Source organism: Nicotiana tomentosiformis, chromosome 7 (genome assembly GCF_000390325.3).
Source record: "Nicotiana tomentosiformis chromosome 7, ASM39032v3, whole genome shotgun sequence".
NCBI lineage: Eukaryota > Viridiplantae > Streptophyta > Magnoliopsida > Solanales > Solanaceae > Nicotiana > Nicotiana tomentosiformis.
The window spans coordinates 17,970,635-17,992,386 of NC_090818.1; the positions used below are offsets into that span (position 1 = coordinate 17,970,635).

Genomic DNA, 21,752 nt, shown 5'->3' on the forward strand with positions numbered 1-21,752 from the left:
CTTAAGGACACACTGTGTATTCAGTGGGCTCGATTTATTCCTATACTGTTTTTTTTCAGAATTTATTTCGTTAAATAAGTATTACTAACTTTCTGTTTTGTTTATATATTTCAGAAAGTTTAATTGTTTATTACAGCAATACAGAACTATAACAAAACGCAAATCGGTAAGTTTTGAAATTACAATCCAAAACATTTCATATGATTTTTAAAAATTCCTCGTAGAATTTCACATCACGCATGCTTTGCAACCTTAAAATTTAATTTAGCACGAATTCTCATTATTAATTGAAGTTAGTCAACAATTTGTTATACTCCCTCCGGTTCATAATAAGTGATTTTTTTACCTTTTAATAAATCTCTACTAACTCCTACAAAAATGGTACTTTGACTAAATTATCCTTAATTAAAATTTGCATATTATGAACTTGACATATTGAATATGTAAATAAAGGTAAATTTTAAAAAAATAAAGTTAATTCTTCTTGATTATGTTAAAGAACACTTATTTTAGACCAATATTAAAAGACTAAAAGATTACTTATTATGGATCGGAAGAGTAACATTGAAAGGTGTAATTTCCCCAATATTGCTTTAGTAACAGAATACTGTGAAGTCTATTTTACTTGGGAAAAATGTAGATTTTCTAGGATTTACTATATGGTTTGGTTGATTTGTCTTTCTGGTTCGTTCTGTTTCAGTTCCGGTTGGACTAAATTGGACTTTTTCAAATTGGGCCCTCTAAAATAATAAAATTTTAAAATCATATAATTGTATAATGAAATATTCTTTGTATATCTATAAAAATTCAGATAATTATATATATAATTATATAATTAAATTGTAAGATTATATATAGACATATATATTTGGTATTTTCGATATGTTTGGTAATTCTTTTTGCTGAAAACTGAAAATCAAGCCGAATTGAGTTTTTAGAAAATCAAAATCGAAAGCCAAACCGAATTATTGAATTAACAAAAACCAATTCATCCATTTCAGTGTGGTAATTCTATTCTTTTAAAATTTGAAGCAACCCCAGAATTTTCAGCCTATATACTAGTCCGGCATAATTATATTTAAGAAAATATTTAACCGAAATGAAGGTGATTAAGCGCTCCACTCCACTTGCTACATTTTAATTAATATTTTTTTTACTAACCTTATTATCCTTTATATACTCAAAGTATTCTTGCTTTCACCTTGTATTTCTGAATCTTTTTTGTTTTACACAGAAAAACTAACAGTAGTATGGTTTGTAAATTTAAAATTTTATTTAAAAAAAAGAAGAAGTAATATTTGTGATAGAAATAAAAACTAATTAAAATCAACCCTAAAGTTGAATTAATCAATTACAATAGTTTGAAGGTAGTTCACTTGTCCTGTAGATTCTGATAGAGTGAGGCTTGCAGGACCAGAAACATTTAAATATGAGGCTTCTGAGAACTCTTTGGTTTGTTCTGCAGCTATACCCCCTTCTTTAATGTCATGTCCTTGGTGTACCCGATAAAAAATTATTCGCATCGGGTGTTCTGATACGCGCTTTCTACCTTAATTTTGTTGGGCTAAAACGACCAAAAAATACTCTTAACATTGTGTGATATTATCTGCATTGGACCAAGACCGCACTATTTTTCCCAAAAGGCATCAGCCAGATTATCCAATTTCTAATAAGTAATTTTTTTTATTCTCTACTTTCCATATGTGTCCCCCCATCATTGGAGTATATATGGTCACCAAGCCCAAAGGTTATGTATGTCTCTTTAAAGTTACATGTAAAGGTCATAAATCGGCCCACAAATGGAAAAAGATACTAAGTCGGGCTCACACACCACATTGCGCCATCTCTATACTTGTCCAGCCAAATCATTGGCTCTGTTATTGTTGTTAGGCTGCAACGGTCCAAAGATTCTCTTAACATTATGTGATATTGTTTGTTTTGGATCAAGCCTGTACGATATCCCTTAAACGATCTACACCATTAAAAATATTCAACTCCTTAAAATAACTTTTTTCTCTTCTACATGGGACTTTGTTTGACATTAATTAGCTGAATATGTCAGTGGTAGCTATTACTTTCTCCGATCACTTTTACTTTGCACATTTTGACTTTTCACACCCCTTAAGAAATAATAAATGAAGTGCATAATTTATCATGATACCCATATTAATTGATGCATATTTTATTGAATTTGAGAAAATGATTTGAAATGAGTAATAAATACTGTGGGTATAACAGAAAAAAAAATTGTCTTCTCTTGATATGCGTAAAGTGACAAGTAAAAATAAAAATCTATTTTTACTAACCTGTCAAGTAAAAGTGAACGGAGGGAGTACACGTGGAATATGCATTCCGGGTACTTACTAAAGCCTTTTTAGTAGTGCAAAAGTCATTTTCACCCATATATATATGTATGGTAATAAGAGAAGAAGACTATTATAAATGAGGGGGAAAGGCAAATAAATAGCGAGTGGGGCCGCGGGGGGTTTGGGGGGTGGGGGGTTAAAAGTGACGTGGTCCAGAAATTCATTAATGTACGATCTAAGTTCAGATGTACATAAAGCATGCACATGTGCGTATATTTGAATCTCTATACCGAAGAGAAGATCAATACAAGGGGAACACAACCACTATATATATTAAGGACATTTTTATTTATCCTAATATGGTTACTGTACAAATTAATACTCAAACTCCTTAATTTTGGAGTAAATATTTGGGGAAAATGGAGTTGAAGAAAAGGACAGTGTAAATACAAAATGTTGCATTTTAAAAATCAAAATCATATGTATAAAAAGATTGAAACATAATCATATTTGATTCTGTTTATGAAATTGAAGCAAACGAAGACATTTATGTTGAGCTACAGGAAACAGATTACTGAAGTTCATTCAAACACTAAGTTCTAACCAGAAAATTGAATAACTTATATTTTTCGTTCTCATTTTTTTCTTCTTATCTATAAAGTTTGCCTACAGTTAATTGATCAGTTAGTAAATGATTCAAGCATGGCTCCTTAATATTCTGTAATTGGCGCAAGATATATCACTTCCTGAGCAGCAAAAGTATAAAACATTAAATACTCTATTTACATGTCAAATACTGCTTGTAGAAAAAAAGTACTATAGTATTTTAAATGTCTTGACTTGTCACGTAAGTGTAAGTCCGTATGTAAAAAAAAAAGTATAAATATCTTCACATGCCAAGTGCTCGCTAATAATCCCGCATCTTCATTTTTGTCATCTATCGATATATAAATAAAAAAGGAGTTTTAAAAAATTTAGAAAAAGTTTAAGGTAAAGGTGAAAGCGAGATTAATTGGTTGTATTTGTGAAATCACTGTCTGATGAAGACCCATAGTTTGTCTTGATCTCAGATTTTGCCCTAACGAGACAGAGTATCCAAATATCATTATCAATATTAACGCATCATTCCGTACCGTCCCTACTTAAATATTTTCTTTTACATTATAATAATTAGAAAACGGTTTTTGATTTATTATCTCACTGAGAGGTCCTATAATTGTCATGATTTTATGGTTGATTTGTATCTCGTGATATCTTAAGATTTTCGTATTTCTTAACCAGTTTATATATATTAGTATGTATGTATATTAGTTTTCAGAACTTTTTATTAATTTTAAAAAACTTTAATGTAATTTTCATAAATATGTATCCTTATTCTATTTTATAGTATACAAAAATAGCGTATTTTAATAATTCAGAGCTAATTTTCCACGCCTGGAGATTATGCCTCCTTCCATGCTAGTAGTAAAAAAAAACTCCTTATTTCGTGCTCCCACTCTCTCAAACATTTAAGCTCCCATTTGGCTATCTTTTTTCAAGAAAATTTGAAAAACATCGTTTGTTCATGAAATATGATTAGTGTTTGAAAAACAAAATTGATTTTCTTTTCTAAGTCACCAAAAACTGGTTTATGACAGTTTTTGGGTGAAAATATTTCTTTCAATTTCAACTTCTTTTCAAATAAAAAGCAGGTCAAAACACAACTCCAATTTTAAAAAATGAGTTTCAATACAAGTTCAAGAACTCCTTTTTTATTTTTCAACCAAATTTATGTCCAATTTCAAACAAAAGTTTTACATACATGGATCGAATGCGTAACTTTGTCGGCTTCTCTCTCTTAGCAATTTTGGAATGAGAAATTAGAAAATTTATTAAAGCACTCATGTACTACCTCATAAATAGTATAGGAAAATACACTAGTCAATTTCCTCACCTCTCCCCGAAACATGACTCATTATTACACACTTGAAAATAATCTATCATTTGTAGGTTGTGAGTTCGAGTCACCCCAAGAGCAAGGTGAAAGTTCTTGGAGGGAGGGAGCCGAGGGTCTATCGGAAACAGTCTCTCTACCTCAGGGTAGGGGCAAGGTCTGCGTACACACTACCCTCCCCAAACCCCACTAATAGGATTATACTGGGTTGTTGTTGTTGTCGTTGTATTTGTCATTCACACCATTCTTATTAATTATAAGCTGCATGTATTTACTGAAGGGAAATATAATGCACTGTTGAGTCACAGAGTTCAAAGAATTTTATGAATGTTGATGATTATAAAAGAGACTACTCAATTTGACAAAGATGTAGTAATATTCACTCTGGTGGAATATTACTATTCCTATTAAATTCTACTGCTTCATGTCCTTGTTATTCTTATGGTCAATAATCGGCCAATCCTTCCTTTGCATTAATGAAGCAAACAGTTATTGGCATGATGTTCATGTATTAAATGGTGTGAGATCAAATGAGAAGCCTCTCATATAAAAGGCTCTGTAATTTTCTTTCTTTTTCGCATAATTTATAGTAGAAGAGTATGAAAAAGATTCAGCTAGATAGTTGACATCCTAAAGAACACTTAATTGATAGAAATACTCATAGAATAGTCGATAGATCCTTTAATTGTTTAGTTTTGACATTTCGGCTCCTTTATTCGTGAATTGTGATCCACTAAATTTTATCTAGGCACCTCAACTTTATCAAATTTATACTTTTGAAATTTCTTTGACGGTTGATCAAGTTTATGTGCATTAACTTGACTTAGTTGGGACTTGGGACAAAAGGGTGTGATAAACGTGTCTAAAGAGGGTGAATAAAGTGATTTTGATTTAAAAATATTAAAATAAGAAACTAATTTTTTAAACTCCTTTTGTATAAAATTAAATCTACCAAGTGTTAATCACCACAACTAAACTCATCGCAACCGGTCTCTTCTCTTCTCTCCACCATCTGACTCTACTATAAAAAGCTAAAAGTTCAGGCAACTAATAAACTGGCAGCTTCTATTTCGCTCGAAATCAACCACAATAAAAAAAAGCTCAAATCACCGTAGAAACCCACCGGAAATTTGACAAAATTGAGAGTACCTCGGATTCGGATAAAATTCTTCGGTGCCGAAGATTTTTTGATAAAATTCAATAATAAATTTTCCCATGGATTTTAAAATTTGATATCATAGAATTCACCATGAATCTCGAGTCCCAAATTTTGACCTAGAAATTGAGATTTTTTCGTACAGATTTAACGGTGATATTTACATAGCAGGTCATGTGATGATTATTTCAAGCTACAACGATTTCTGTAGATGATAATAGAGAGGGAAGGAGGGGGAGAGAGGAGCGGAAGGACGGAAAGAGGAGATGGCAAGTGGATATTTTCTTTAGAGTTCAAGTTTTAACTTATTTTTTTCTTTTTCTTTCAATTTTTGATTTTGATTTTTAATCTTTTTAAATATTTAACAACTGTCGTGATGCATCATCCATGTCATGGAAAGTGAATAACACGCAAATTCGAAGGTGTTTTAGTGGTGTTTGGACCTAAGAATTGTAAAATTCCAACCAAAAAAAAAAAATCAAGTGAAAATGGTATTTGAAAATTATAGTCATGTTTGGACATGAATATAATTTTGGGTTTTTTTGAATTTTTGTGAGTGATCTCAGTGACAATTTTGAAAAATAACTTTTTAGAGTTTTAAATTTTCGAAATATTTAAAAATTCAACTTCAAGTGAAAATTGAAAATTTTATGGCAAAACAATACTTTTATTAAAAAAAAGTGAAAAATTTTCGAAAATAAGTGAAAAGATTCTTATGTCCAAACGGGCTCTTAATCAAGTTGAAGTACTCATATGAAAGTTATAGCCTTTTTTGCCAAGCTTTTTTTGAGCTAAAAGCGTTTTCGGCCAAAAATTGAGGTGTTTGGCCAAGTTTTTATAGGGAAAAAAAAATATTTTTGAGGAGAAGCAGAGACAGTTTTGAGAAGCAGAAAAATGTAGCTTCTCTCCAAAAATACTTTTTTGAGAATTACTTTTGAGAAAAATACACTTAGAAGAAGTTTTTAAAAACTTGGCCAAACATTAATTACTGCTCAAAAGTATTTTTCGAATTAATTAGCCAAATACAAACCAATTCTCATCAAAAATACTTTTTTGAAAAGCACTTTTAAAAAAATACTTCTCAAAATAAGCAGATTTTAGAAGTTTGGCAAAACAGCCTATTAGTGGAGTAAGGGGTTGCAATATCAAAACAGAACAAATAAAAGTATCTATTGTACTATCCTACCCACATACTTCTAATGTACTAATTAGACACTTCTGTCGTACAAATACCTCAATTATAAGTAAATATTAAATGAAGAGAGATTATATATTAAAATATAAATACGGATAAAATAATCAAAAATCTCTCCTATTTAATACTTACTTAAAGTGGTATAAAAAAGAAACATAACAGATAATTTGAGATAGAGGGAGTACCATCTTTATTCTCTTTTGATGTTTCTTTAAGAGAAAATTTCGAAAAGCACTACAATTTCATAGCTAATTATAACTCGCGGCTATTATTTTAATATGTATTATTCGTAGCAAATCTTCCCTTGCCATGCATCTATATTCATTATATTTGTTCACGCAACAAATACAACATGTGTCAACTTTACTCGTTTGCACAACTAATACAACTTATATTAACTATAATAGTTTGCCCAACGCGAATCGAAAAACAAAAATACAGGGGTGTATACAGGAATACAAACAATAAATATACAGGGGTATATACATGAGTACATAACCAAAAAAATACAGTCAAACATATATGGTGCAAAAAAATAAAAAAATACATCCCATACTTGGAAAAGAAAATACATACATGGTGCAAAAGTAAGGCAAAATATAGAAATACAAGGATTTGCCGGAAAGTTTCTCCCTCGAAATACAGAAATAAATGTGAACTTACTATAAAATTTAAACATAGCTACGAATGATAATTTTTAAGAGTATGGATACAAATGAAAAATACATTGTATAAGTTAGCTACACCATGTAATTTTTCCTTTAATCTCTGCTTCAGAGTATTGGGCTTTTTCTTGACTGACACTGAGTTGGGCTTGGACTTTTCCACTGGATCCTTTTAATTACAAAATGTTTTGGAAATATGTGGGCTTGGTGTGTGGCTAGGCCAAGTTTGATGGGCTATTAGGATTATAAACGGGCTCGTCCTAGCTTTCATCCGATAAAAATATTTTTTTATTAATTCCCTTTTTCGACTATTAATCTTTTATTTTTCAGAAATAAAATAAATAAAATAATGGTAACTCTAAAAGGCACCGGACCAATGTGGCCTTTTCTCGTTATCTTTCACAAAATGAGGAATAATATACTGTTATTATTTTGGACAATTCAGAAATAAAATAAATTTATAATGACTCTTTCGAGTATCCAAGGGTTAACAGAATTTAAACATGTAGTGTTGCAATTGTACAATTTTAAGTTTGGTATTATGTTCTTATCGTTTCTTTTGCGAATACGTGCTACCATTCCATATTTATTCCGTTATTCTCTATAAACACAAATACGCAATTATTTGTTCGTCTAATATTTAATTAATAGGAAAAAGTCAGGTCAAGTTTGACAATAGCCAAAGTCATAACATGAAATGTTCCTTGCCAATATAATGTTGCTCAATAACTAATTCTCCTTCTTGTTTGGTCATAATAATGTCTTTTAATTAACTAAAGTCGTGTATATAATCTACTCTCCTAAACTAACAGATATTCCGCTTTTTTATTTTATTTTTTATTTATAATTTATAAAGGTTCCCCGAAGGGATTATATTTAATAAGTCAAAAGGATCAAAGAGGGGGCATACACCTCACCTCTTCCTATCATAACTAGAATGGACATCCCATTGTCTCACGACCCAAATTCCACTAAAGGTCGTGATGGCGCCTAACACCACCGTCAGGCAAGTCAACAGTGAATGATTAACCTAATTACTCTTTTTAGTACTTTGAAATAAAAATTCTCATTTAATTAAATAGTATGAAGTAGAACTTACATGGTAAATGATGATATTTATGCAAATTACAATGATGAACCACCCTTAGGAACCCTCAAGACCGGGTGTCACAAATGCATGAGCATTAACTAGGAAATGTAATAAAATACAATATCTGTCTGGAATACAAATTAGACAGGATAATATAAATAGTTGTGATGAAGATTCTGCAGGTTGCGGATCGTAACATGAAATACAACTCACGGAAAGTCCCCGCAACATCCGCGTCTCTGCACCCAAAAGACCACCAGACATATAGGTACCTGCACAAAAATGTGCTGCAAGTGTAGCATGAGTACGTAAATCAATGCGTACCCAATAAGTATCTAGCCTAACCCCAGAGAAGTAGTGACGAGGGGTCGACATCGACACTTACTAGTGATCCAATAAGACAGTTATAATAAGAAGTAAACATATATGGGGAAGAGTAAACAAACGAAATAAACAAGTGAAAATACATGATACGATCCTCCTATCTACGATAGGCTCAAGCTCTCAATTAGCAATCACCTCCTCAACCGGAGCATAAATATATAATGGACCTCACCAGATAGGTCATCATAATTCAGATCGGGAAGACTCATAGATACACCGACTTCTTGTCAAATATTAAGCACGATTCCATGAGAGTATTTTATAGAAATGTCGAGGCGTACGGCCCGATCCCATCATAATATGTGCACTGCCGAGGGTCGAACGACACGAGCCATAGATCCATCTATTATACTGTCGAGGTGAACGACCCGCTCCCATGAGAGTGTGGTACATAATCCTGCCGAGGCGAACGACCCGATACCATTAGAATGGGAATCTTTAATGGGTCATTAACCTCACTCACAAATAGACGTGTGAATTATAAATTTTTAAGGAAAATCATTCAATGAAAACACATAGCGCGAGAGAAATTCGTATAAGGAGTACAATTATTCCACGGCTAGTCATGAACCCCGTCAAATCTCTACAAAAGCAAGTCTATCGCTCTACGCAAGTCCGGTCTCAAGTCATAATGTGAAATAAAGGAATTAAACTAGCAAAAATAACCATTATAGTACAATTATAGCATGGTGTGAACCTAAGTCTACCCAGACAATAACATGAATTTAGCCATACAGACTCTCATCACCTTGTGCGTACGTAGCCCCTGTAATAAGTAACACATAACAATTACATCACCTAGGGGTAATTTACCCCTCACAGAGTTAGACAGGTGACTTACCTCTCTTCGAAGTTCCATAACTAGCTCCAAAGCCTCTCTAACACCTCAAACCGACGCCCGTCGATACAAAACTAGTCAAATAAGGTGCAAACCAATCAAAATATACTCTAATACCCATAATCAATCAATGTAAATAAATTCCCAACTCCGCTCGAAAATTTTCGAAGATAAACATTACCCATAATATTACTAACTCAAATATATAATTTATTCTCAATTTCATGCCCAAATTCGTGGTCAAAATCCAAAAATATCAATTTCTAGTTTTTCTACCAAAATTCAAAATTTCCACTAATTTTTTTTATGAATTTCCTTGTTAAAATCTATATATAATCCAAGTATTTAACTTGCAATAGTTGGGAACCACTTACCTTGTGTTGCTTTGATGAAAATCTCCCCATGAAGCTCTTCAAAAATCGCTAAACCAAATGAAAATGTGAGAGAAATGGGCTAAGTCCCGAAATATAACCCATTGCCCAGTTCTTTCCTCTTCGCGATCACGGAATGACCCTCGCGACCGCGAAGGCCAAACAGCCCTCGACCAAAATCTCTTCTTCGTGTTCGCAGTCGCCTTCCCGCGTTCGCGATGCCCACTGCCCCTCGCCCTCCGCGTTCGCGATTCCCCAGTCCCGTTCGTGTAGGCCAAAGGCCTCCTGCCCCACCCATCCCCTCTTCGCGTTCGGGGTTGGGCTTCCACGTTCGCGAAGCACTGCCACACCCACTTACGCATTCGCAGGCCCTTCTTCGCGTTTACGTAGGGCAAAATCCACCAGCCCAGATATCCTTCTTCGCGAACATGTCCCTTCTCCCATATTCGCGAAAGACAACACCAGCACCAGCAAACCAGCAATAGCTTTTCATCCAAATTTGGTCCGAAACACACCCGGGGCCCCCAGGACCCCGTCCAATTACACTGACCCGTTCCATAACATAACACGGACATGCTCGAGGTCTCAAATCATACCAAATAACATCAAAACTATGAATTGCGCATCGATTCAAGCCTAATGAACTATTGAACTGGTAACTTCCACATCCGATCTCAAAACGTATCAAATCATGTCTAATTGATCTCAAGTTTTGCACACAAGTCACATTTGACATTAGGGACCTACTCCAACTTCCGAAATAGGAATCCGAACCCGATATCAAAAAGTTCACTCCCGGTCAAACTTTTCAAAAACCTTCATATTTTCAACTTTCGCCAAATGACCCGAAATGACCTACGAACCTCCAAATCCACATCCAGACGCGCTCCTACGACCATAATCACCATACAGATCTATTCCTATGCTCGTAATCCCAAACAGATATCGATAACATTAAAATACACTTCAACCCAAATTTATGAAACTCTTCCAAAATGCCAACTTTCCACAATAAGCGCTAAACTCTCCCGGTTCATCTAAAACCCGATCCGGACATACGCCCAAGTCCAAAATCATCATCATACGAACTTGTTGGAACTTTCAAATTTCGATTTCGAGGTCATTTACTCAAAAGTCAAACCTTAGTCAATTCTTCCAACTTAAGTTTCTGAAATGAGAATTTTCCTTCTGAATCAACTCCGAAATTCAATTCCGACCACACGTGCAAGTCATAATACCTGCAGTGAAGCTATTCAAGATCTCAAACCGCTGAATGACGCGCTAGAGCTCAAAACGACTAATCGGGTCGTTACATTCTCTCCCACTTAAACATACGTTTGTCCTCGAACGTGCTAAGAACAGCTCCGGAGTTGTCCAAAATCATTGTTTAACACCTCGTTCACCTACCCATGCCACCACAACCCAGTTGAGCACATTAGCTCAAGCGAGACTGAAGATCCTTCCTACTACCTTAGCTAACAGGCTTTAGAACCAAATTCCAACATCCGGAATTCTCCATTATACCAGATCCTAACACATGAACACCATATCAATCACTAGACGTTGAACCCAACGTGACCATGCTCCTCCGCTGAAATCACACCATGCATCACATAACCCATTTGCCCAAGGCAATCTCCCCCAAGTACAACAACTGAAATTTTGACTGACCCGAAGCCCGTAGTATACCTCATAACATATATAAGTCGTGTTCCAACTCTCGCATTACTGTCATGATAGAAGAGATCTGTAGAAACTCACAGCCACCTGCCGAATCATAAATCATAGAGTCTCTCCTCCTGACAAGAACCATTACTTCATTTTAAACCGAATAACGATATTTTCTATTTAATATACCCTTCCTAACTCCGATAGAAGTGATCCCAGGTCCAATAAACTCGTCTCTCCCATTACCAGCCGTTCAGGCAATAAGCCATCTCAGACACTGCCAAAAGTCTCATATGATGCCACAATGTGCCAACAAGCTACAAACTCGAATGTGATACATAAGAAAAACGAACTTTGGAAAGAACTACTCAACCCACGTAACTAATTAAACAACTCAAAAGATGTTATGAAACTTCCTCAGAAAAATGAGAAACAAAACACACAAGAATAGATATAGGGAATTGTACTCAATATCACACTATTACAGCGTGCAACTCGATCTACATATGATACTGTTGCGGCGTGCAACCCGATCCAACCATGATACCCGTGGTGGCGTGCCACTCGATCCAAACAATATACCAGTGGCGGCGTGCCACCCGATCCAAATAATGTACCTGTGGTGGCGTGCTACCCGATCCACACATAATAATCTATAATGAAATACCTATTGAGCCAGAACGCTCATACCTATGAAATACCCGAATGTTGAACACAAGCATGCCATGTGTATAATACCATCATTGGGGAGATGGATAGCGCCATACGCTACAAAACTAAAGCACGACTAAGGTACAATAAATGACATGCATCTCGAGAGTCGTCCTATTCATATAACACCACAAGCTACACGGGAACACATGTGCGAATAATCAAGCTGTCACATAACCCACATGGCACAATAGAGTACTACATGGAATAGTTGACGATGGGAATAACATCAAACACTCGAAGACTCCTCCATAAGCAACGCTATGCTGAACGAACATACCCGGCCTGATATAGAGCACACATTCATATTTAGACCCATCCACAGACCTCAAGCCGATTCTGATTGTACCGTACTGGGATAATAACCTCCCAAGGATCCACAACAACCCTATTCATGACACATAAGAGCAGTCGTCCAATCCGGAACAAACTTCCACAGTTCACAACCAAATGAATAGAGCGCCTTCCATGCCTAAATTCTCACATTAGCGATAGTACCATAATCTTCATACTCGGCTTCAATCTTTAATAAATCAAGTGACTACATGTCACACTTATACAATATTCCCATGGGATACACCCCCATGACCTTCTGTACCAGGTAGCAAAGTTTGAATATCCATACCACCGGCCATACTAGTGTTGTAAAGCAAATTGAGAACCCACAAATCAGTACATAAAGCCTCTTACAAAGGATACCGTTCTCAGGTGATGCTAAAGAAAATACCAGCTTACCCTAAGCATTTGAATTCTTTCCTTCTTATCCGAGCTCATGGCATTCTTGTCAACACCGAACCTTAACTTTGATCCTCAACTTCCAATTCCCATGCCGCCCACTGCACCTAACATGTCACTACGCGATAGTACAAGAATTACATCACAACCCCTGAGCCACTAATAAAATAAACACTTCATCATATAGAAACCTTTCACTTAACTCATTTCTGGAGAACCATTGCAACACGCGATTGAATTCCCATAACCGCAGAAAATACAAACCTCAAGTTGTGGTCTAAACCACCAGAATTTGTTTCGGGATCCATCTACACATAACATGCCATTATAATCAAATACCTCCAAATAAATCAAATTACGGCGGTCGCCAAGCCTCGCATGTACCGCCATAAATTACCTACATAACTTAACACGCTGAAGGAACTGATCATCGCCGCCATCATGCCAATTTAACTATTGTTAATCGAACCAACTTCTTTAATTTCACGCTTGACTTGCCTTAAACATAATAATAATGGCTCAATTCAAAACATAACGAACTCGATCCGCACTAATCCTGAGTGACCCAATTCATGAGACCACGTCGTATCAAAACTCACGAACCATCTCGTACCCTCCTCGTGTGCACGATAGCATTTTCAACCGATACACCCCTTTTGATAATCCCTCTATGAATACAAAGTTATTTTCTCCCATTTCTCCAATGCTGCACCACAGACCGATGATAACATAGAACACTCCGAGTCCCTCTCATAATCCATTGCAAAATCTCGATACTTAACCATACCATGGGCTCGAAATTCTTAGGCACCGCACTTAAATTTTGAATCCATTAGGACCTTTGTTGAGAGTCACCCATTGGTCCCGAATATAATCAACTCCAAGGATCTGCTAGCACATGAACACCCTCTCAAGAAGCACTCGGCTGAATCACTTTCCTTGTACATCACATCTATACGAAGCATAAACTCCGAGTCTTCCCAAAACCCGAGCATGAATCGATAAGGCCAAACGTAGCACACATTCCTCAAATCCTTTGCTCGAATTACCACTGATATTTTCTTTCCTTAGTCGTAATAACCTACCAATACACCGATAACCAGAAATCGCATAAGTAGACAACCATGCAATCCAATCGTAGACGGCGGGGCTCCCCCACTTAGCTTGAAGCTACAATTGCATAACCCTGGAACCCACCGAGATTCCTCCTTCCCCACTGACATCAACTGAAAGTACAACAATACATTCCAAACTCGAAGTCATGTTGCATCCAAATAAAATCCGTGGACCTAGTCACTGTCCACCATGAATTCCCACATTGCACTAAACTTTCCTCAAGGCGTGTGGCTATCCTACCACCGAACACATATGCTACTCTCTCACTCTGGTTAAACCCTCTCCTTTAAGCAACTTCTCGACTTTCGCTTTTCATACTTGACATGCTAGTAATTCAACCACCGCGAGACACCTCCCGCCATGCCCTTCCTCATACTTCGTTGCCCGAATATTTGCCCAAATCAATCCATACATGCACCTGAACAAATGAGTTGCTACCAACTCTAAACCTCCTAGAACATCATCTTTCTCGACCCATCAATATTATAAATACCAATTCAATTCTGAACCTCTACACACTACAATCTCTGACAACCGCTCCTCAGGCACTATTTCACAACACCCTGCCCCGAAGGCCAAGAATAAAAAAAGACCATAACACCGGCGAACCTTAATGTGTTCCAACAAGAACGACGACACCACATCAAAATGAGAATTCCACCACACTTGGGAATACCAAGTCTCGCTACTCCATCAACTAAAGCCTGAGCATTCAAAGAACGATTGTCTTTCCTCTACTGGATTTAAATCCTGAACCCCTAAATCATGTACCGAGAATTCCTCCTTTAAAATCATTCACTACCTCGACACATAGACAAGCACCCTACCATTGCACCAACACTATGTGATAACACATCTAAACATCATATCAATCTGCACGTAGCCTCGAAACCATCAAAAATACAGCTACTGAGCTGAAATGATAGAACATCATTCCGCAAGAAGACGATACTAACTTGCTCGAATGCGCAGGGAGGAACATCCTGCTCCACGTCTGTAGTACCACTGCAACTCCCTGATGCCCAATTGACACAAACGATGCTAAACTTCGTATAAGAATGAGTAGGAAGGAAATAAAGGCATAAGCCTCACAACAATCAAATCGCACGACAAGGAATCAAGAAGGAAAGTAGTCCTAACAGCTCGGTAGCCTCTCGAATATAAGTACATATGTATCAGTACCGATCCGCAAGACTCTACTAGACTTGCTCATGACTTGTGAGACCTAAGTGAACCTAACACTCTTGTATCAAGTTGTCACGGCCTAAAATCCACTAAAGGCCGTGAGCCAACTGTGAATGATTAACCTAATTACTCATTTTAGTATTTTGAAATAAAAATTCTCATTTAACTAAATAGTATGAAGTAGAACTTACAGGGTAAATAATGATATTTACACGAATTACAATGATTAACCACCCTTAGGAACCCCCAAAATCCGGTGTCACAAGTGCATGAGTATCAACTAGGAAATGTAATAAAATACAACATCTGTCTGTTATACAAATTAGATATGATAATATAAATAGCTCTGATGGAGACTTTGCAGGCTACGGATCGTAACATGAAATGCAGCTCATGGTAAGTCCCCGCAACATCCGCGTCTCTACACTCAAAAGGCCACCAAACATATATATACCTACACAAAAATGTACAGCAAGTGTAGCATGAGTACGTAAATCAACGTGTACCCAGTAAGTATCTAGCCTAACCCAAGAGAAGTAGTGATGAGGGGTCGACATCGACACTTCCAATAAGACAATTATAATAAGAAGTAAGCAGATATAGGTCAGAGTAAACAAACAAAATAAATAAGTGAAAATACATGATACGATCCTCCTAGTTATGATAGGCTCAAGCTCTCAATTAGCAATCACCTCCTCAACTGGAGCATAAATATATAATGGACCTCACAAGATAGGTCATCATAATTCAAATCGGGAAGACTTATAGATACACTGACTTCATGTAAGATATTACGCACGATTCCATGAGAGTATATTATAGAAATATCGAGGTGTACGACCCGATCCCATCATAATCTATGAACTGCCGAGAGTCGAACAGTACGCACCATAGATGCATCTATTATACTGTCGAGGCGAATGTCCCGCTCTCATGAGAGTGTGGTATATAATCCTGCCAGGGCGAACGACCTGATCCCATTAGAATATGAAGATTTAATAGGTCATTGACTCCACTCACGAATAGACGTGTGAGTTATAAATTTTTAAGGAAAACCTTTCAATGAAAACATATAGTACGGGAGAAATTCGTATAAGGAGTATAATTATTCCACGGCTAGTCATGAAGCCCGTCAAATCTCTACAAAAGCAAGTCTATCGCTCTACGCAAGTCTGGTCTCAAGTTGTAATATGAAATAAAGGAATTAAACTAGCAAAAATAACCCTTATAGTACAATTATAACATAGTGTGAACCTAAACCTACTCGGACAATAGCATGAATATAGTCACGTACGGACTCTCGTCACCTTGTGCATACGTAGCCCTCGCAATAAGTAACACATAACAATTACATCACATAGGGGTAGTTTTCCCCTCACAGAGTTAAACAGGAGACTTACCTCGCTCTAAAGTTCCATAATTGGCTCCAAAGCCTTTCTAACACCTCAAACTGATGCCCGTCGATCCAAAACAAGTCAAATAAGGTGCAAACGAATCAAAATATACTTTAATACCCATAATCAATTAATTTAAACAAATTCACAACTTCGCTTGAAAATTCGATAAAAATCAACCATCGGGACCACGTGCCCGGATTCCAAAAAATTTCGAAGATAAATATTATCCATAACATTACTAACTCAAATATATAATTTATTCCCAATTCCATTCCCAAATTCGTGGTCAAAATTCAAAAATACCAATTTCTAGATTTTCTACCAAAATCTCAAATTTTCACTAATTTTCCATGAATTTCCATATTAAAATCTATATATAATCCAAATATTTAACTTGCAATATGTGGGAACCACTTACCTTGTGTTGCATTGATGAAAATCTCCCCTTGAAGCTCTTCAAAAATCACCCAACCAAATGAAACTGTGAGAGAAATGGGATAAGTCCCCGAAATATAACCCACTGCCTAGTTCCTTCCTCTTCGCGATCATGGAATGACCCTCGCGATCGCGAAGGCCAAACAACCCTCGACCAAAAATCTATTCTTCGTGTTCGCGGTGGCCTTCCCGCTTTCGCGATAGCCACTGCCCCTCACCCTCCGCGTTCGTGATTCCCCAGTCGCGTTCGCGTAGGCCAAAGGCCTCCTGCCCTGTTTCCCTCATCTCCTCTTCGCGTTCGCGGTTGGGCCTCCGCGTTCGTGAAGCATTGCCACGCCCACCTACACGTTCGCAAGCCCATATTCGCGTTCACGTAGTGCAAAATCCACTAGCCCAGAAATCCTTCTTCGTGAACGCGTCACTTCTCCCGCGTTCGCGAAAGACAACACCAGCACCAACAAACCAGCAACAACTTTCCATCCAAATTTGGTCCGAAACCACCTCGAAACACACCCAAGGCCCTCAGGACCCCGTCTAATCACACCAACCCGTCCCATTACATAACACAGACCTGCTCGAGGCCTCAAATCATACCAAATATTATCAAAACTACGAATTGCGCATCGATGCAAGCCTAATGAACTATTGAACTTCTAACTTCCACATCCGATGCCGAAACCTATCAAATCACGTCCGATTGACCTCAGGTTTTGCACATAAGTCACATTTGACATTACGGGCCTACTCCAACTTTCGAAATCGGAATCTGAACCCGATATCAAAAGGTCCACTCCCGGTCAAACTTCCCAAAACCCTTCAAATTTCCAACTTTCGCCAAATGACACCGAAATAACCTACGGACCTCCAAATCCACATCCGGACGTGTTCCTACGACCATAATTACCATATGATGCTATTTCCATACTCGGAATCCCAAACGTACATCGATAACATTAAAATACACTTCAACCCAAATTTATGAAACTCTTCCAAAATGTCAACTTTTCATAATAAGCATTGAAACGCTCCAGGTCATCCAAACCCCGATCCGGACATACGCTCAACTCCAAAATCATTATACGAACCTATTGTAACTTTCAAATCCCGATCCGGACATACGCTCAACTCCAAAATCATTATACGAACCTATTGTAACTTTCAAACCCCGATTCCGAGGTTGTTTACTCAAAAGTTAAACCTTAGTCAATTCTTCCAACTTAAACTTCTGAAATGAGAATTTTTCCTCCGAATAACTCCGAACTTCCCGAAATTCAATTCCGACCACACGTGCAAGTCATAATACATGAAGTGAAACTACTCAAGGCCTCAAACCGCTGAATGACACGGTAGAACTCAAAACAACCGATCGGGTCGTTACACATTCGTACAATTTGACTCATCCCAAAAATAAAAGCAGAAAGATGAGGGTTTCTCCTAGTACAAATTGAGCGCCCAAAAATAAAGACTAAGTACCGGACTTAGTGCAACCAGTGAATTATTCAGCCAAGATAAAAAATGAACGTGCTTTTTCTCATCTTGATTCTGAAGTTTGTTCGACTCTTCTCAGCATTCTTCATTGTGGCTATAATCTTTCCTAGTAAGTTTATAGCCTCAGTGAAGAAAGCAGTGGCGAAACTAGAAAATTTTTCAAGGGTATTTAAATTTGAAAGAAGTGAAAAAAAATTCCCGACAAATGGTGTTCAATATGTGTTATATAGCTCTAAAACGTAATATTTTACCTATTTACACAGTGCAATTTTTCGACGAAGGATGGTCAGTTAACCACCCTTGTGACCATGCGACTTCGCCACCGGAAGAAAGAAGTCTTTTTTTCATGTTAAGAAATCTGCAGGGATATTACCTTCTCTGAAAGAGTGATTAAACTGGAAGTGACCTTCAGATAGCGTGGAGTGAATATCATTGATGTCCTCTTTGGTCTGCCAAGAAGGGAAAATTTCCTTTTTGATCATTTTGATCACAAGAAGAGAGTCAGATTCCAATATTAATTTATTGAAATCATGATCAATACACCATTTCAGTCCAATTTTAATAGCTTACACCTCAACTGAGTTATTAGTGGTGCAGCCAAGATAGATCATATGCCCCAGGTGATCCCTCAAAATCCCACCTCCACCGGCACTACCTGACTTCCCTTTTCAATAACCATCCACCGTAAGCTAATAGATATTCCACTTGGCTAAGTTATTCTAGTCTTAAATTAAAGTATCCTAAACGAATTAAGAAAATACACATATATGGTTGGCCAAAACTGCCAATTTTGTGAGCTCAAATGAAGAATAATTGCAGTACTGACACCTCTAAAGCACATTTGAATTAGTTCATGCACCTGTACCCAAAGTAATTTATTTAATGCGTTCACCAACTGCAAAAAAAGTTCAAGAAATATGAATATAATAGTAATTGAAGAACAAAAAGTCACAACGGCATTAATACCTTTCTGTTGAGACAAAGTGGGTGACCAAAGAAAAAAGGGCTTTTCCTTCAATTAATTTAGTAGGAAATACCACTTGAACTAACAAGGTCAACTATTATCCTCTATCTTCCTTGAAATTTAATTTCCTTTCTGCACTTCCCGCTTTTATTTTTGTGTTTTGAGTTTAAGTTTTATATAATGATGATAATATTAAAGAAATATGTATAATTAATCTTCTGTAAGGTAATTATAGGTATATTTTTATGATAAATATTAACTTATAACCACATGATAAAAATAATAATTAACCTACTATTTCAAATTAAACCTTATTGAAGAGATTTGCTTTTATGAGTCGAGTGTCTATCGGAAACAGTATCTACCTCCACGAGGTATACGAGGTCTATGTACACATTACCCCACACCGCGGAAATGTATTGGGTATACAGTAATTATTTTTATTACTATAATTGAAACTGTTGATAATACTTTCTTAACTTCCCCCACCTGGTCCCACACCAAGATTCCACATATGAGTCCCCTTTTCTTCCCTGTACATGTTTTCAATTATTTATAAATTATACTCCGTAATAAGCTATCTTCCCTTATCCTGCAAGTCATCAAATTCTCCAAATTGCACTTAAGAGAAAATTAACTTTGGTTCCTCTATATTCACTAGCTAGGAAATAATGGATGGTTCATATGTACAAGAAGAGAGTGGATGGACAACTTATTTGGAGGACTTTTCAATGGAAAATAATAACAGGGAAAATAGCTCTTGTTCTGAGAATGATAGTTTTGGTAGCCCTTCTTTGTTGTCTGATGCTGCTTCTCATGCTGTTAATTGGAAGAATTGTAACAGTACCAATAATCAAGTCTTGAATTCATATAATTCTCCTATGGGTGGCTCACCTTTTCTTAAGAAATTGAATTTGAAGAAACCAAGGAACAAGAAAATCTCTGATCCTGATTTAGAAGACACTGCTAGCTCGCCTGTCAACAGCCCTAAGGTAATCATCACACTTTCTTTAAATCATTTTTTCTTATATCAGTAATATTCGCATCAACTTGAACGCATATTGACTATTATATCGCATCAACCATGGGTATCGGTACCAGATAGCTTTTCCAACTAAAACTTAAGTAGAGTACACAAAATATTGCTTGAGCCGAGGGCCTATCGGAAACGTCATCTCTATTTTTTGAAGGTAGGGGTAAAGTTGTGTACATGTATACTACCCTCCCAAGACCCCATTTGTGGGATTACGCTGAATTTTTTATTGTTGTTGTTGAGCTTCCATAATATTTATCTTGCTTGATGTTAATAGGTAAGTAGTTTTAAGCAGATGGACATCAATTACCGAAGAGCAGATGGAAATTTCCTGGTAACGTTACGTTCTCCTCTCCATGCTAATTATTAAATAATGAGCATGAATCTTTTTTTATGAGCAAAATGAAACTGAAAATTTGTTTTTGGTCTTTGTTTATTGTTTAGGGAAATATTGAAAGTGGTTCTACGCAAGATGAAGAAATGCAAACTGTAGAAAGAAATAGTGTGTGTTTTGATGGAAAAAACAATAGCTATAAGGACCTGAAGAAAAAGGGACTCTGTTTAGTGCCTTTGTCCATGTTAGTCAACTATCGAGGCTGATCATCTCCTTAATTCATTCATCTCTCTCCATGTAAAAAATATCATTTTCTGTTATTTCTAGGGAAAGGAATGTATTATATGAAAAAACTGGCAAAAAGATTAATAAAAACATAATTGTGAAAGTGGTACTTAGTTCTTTTCTTGCACATGTGTTAGTTATTGGACAGCAGGAAGGTTCCAAATATTTAATGAAATGTGTTATATTAGAGAAAAATTACACAATTCCTTACGTTTTTTTATTGACGAACTCTCTGTTTCGGATCAAATATACGCAGTTTCTCTTTGGTAAATACAAAATATTTAATGATCATTTTTCATAAGTAATTCATGTAAACATAAAAGATCAATCAATTATTCCTCAATGCCAAATTAGTCGGAATCAACTTTATCTTTTTTTGTTTCACATTGGGGTAAAGTGCTCCATAACAAAAACGACTCCAAACCTATGGCTCAAACCAGAGACTCTGGTTAAAGATGAAGGA

General features: G+C 36.3%; 1 protein-coding gene and 1 long non-coding RNA gene across 2 annotated transcripts; one reads left to right on the forward strand and one right to left on the reverse strand.

Annotated features, from left to right (window-relative positions):
- Positions 1–15,508: 15,508 nt before the first annotated feature.
- On the reverse strand, positions 15,509–19,485 carry LOC138895105 (uncharacterized). Its single transcript, XR_011409304.1, has 2 exons — positions 19,047–19,485; positions 15,509–15,807 (listed from the first exon to the last, which is right to left on the reverse strand). It is a non-coding gene; the product is annotated as an uncharacterized lncRNA (long non-coding RNA).
- Positions 19,486–20,203: 718 nt separating this feature from the next.
- On the forward strand, positions 20,204–21,395 carry LOC104108607 (vascular-related unknown protein 1-like). The gene is made up of 3 exons (XM_009617684.4): positions 20,204–20,629; positions 20,948–21,004; positions 21,115–21,395. Exons 1-3 carry the CDS (start codon positions 20,309–20,311, stop codon positions 21,268–21,270), a joined length of 534 nt encoding a protein of 177 aa, XP_009615979.1. The 5' UTR covers positions 20,204–20,308; the 3' UTR covers positions 21,271–21,395.
- Positions 21,396–21,752: the final 357 nt, after the last annotated feature.

Bases quoted from the DNA above. Each gene is read 5' to 3' on its own strand.
- LOC104108607 (XM_009617684.4), top strand. From the start codon at position 20,309: ATGGATGGTTCATATGTACAAGAAGAGAGTGGATGGACAACTTATTTG. The intron at 20,630-20,947 runs GTAATCATCACA...TGATGTTAATAG, and splicing joins CGCCTGTCAACAGCCCTAAG to GTAAGTAGTTTTAAGCAGAT. The intron at 21,005-21,114 runs GTAACGTTACGT...TTTATTGTTTAG, and splicing joins GAGCAGATGGAAATTTCCTG to GGAAATATTGAAAGTGGTTC.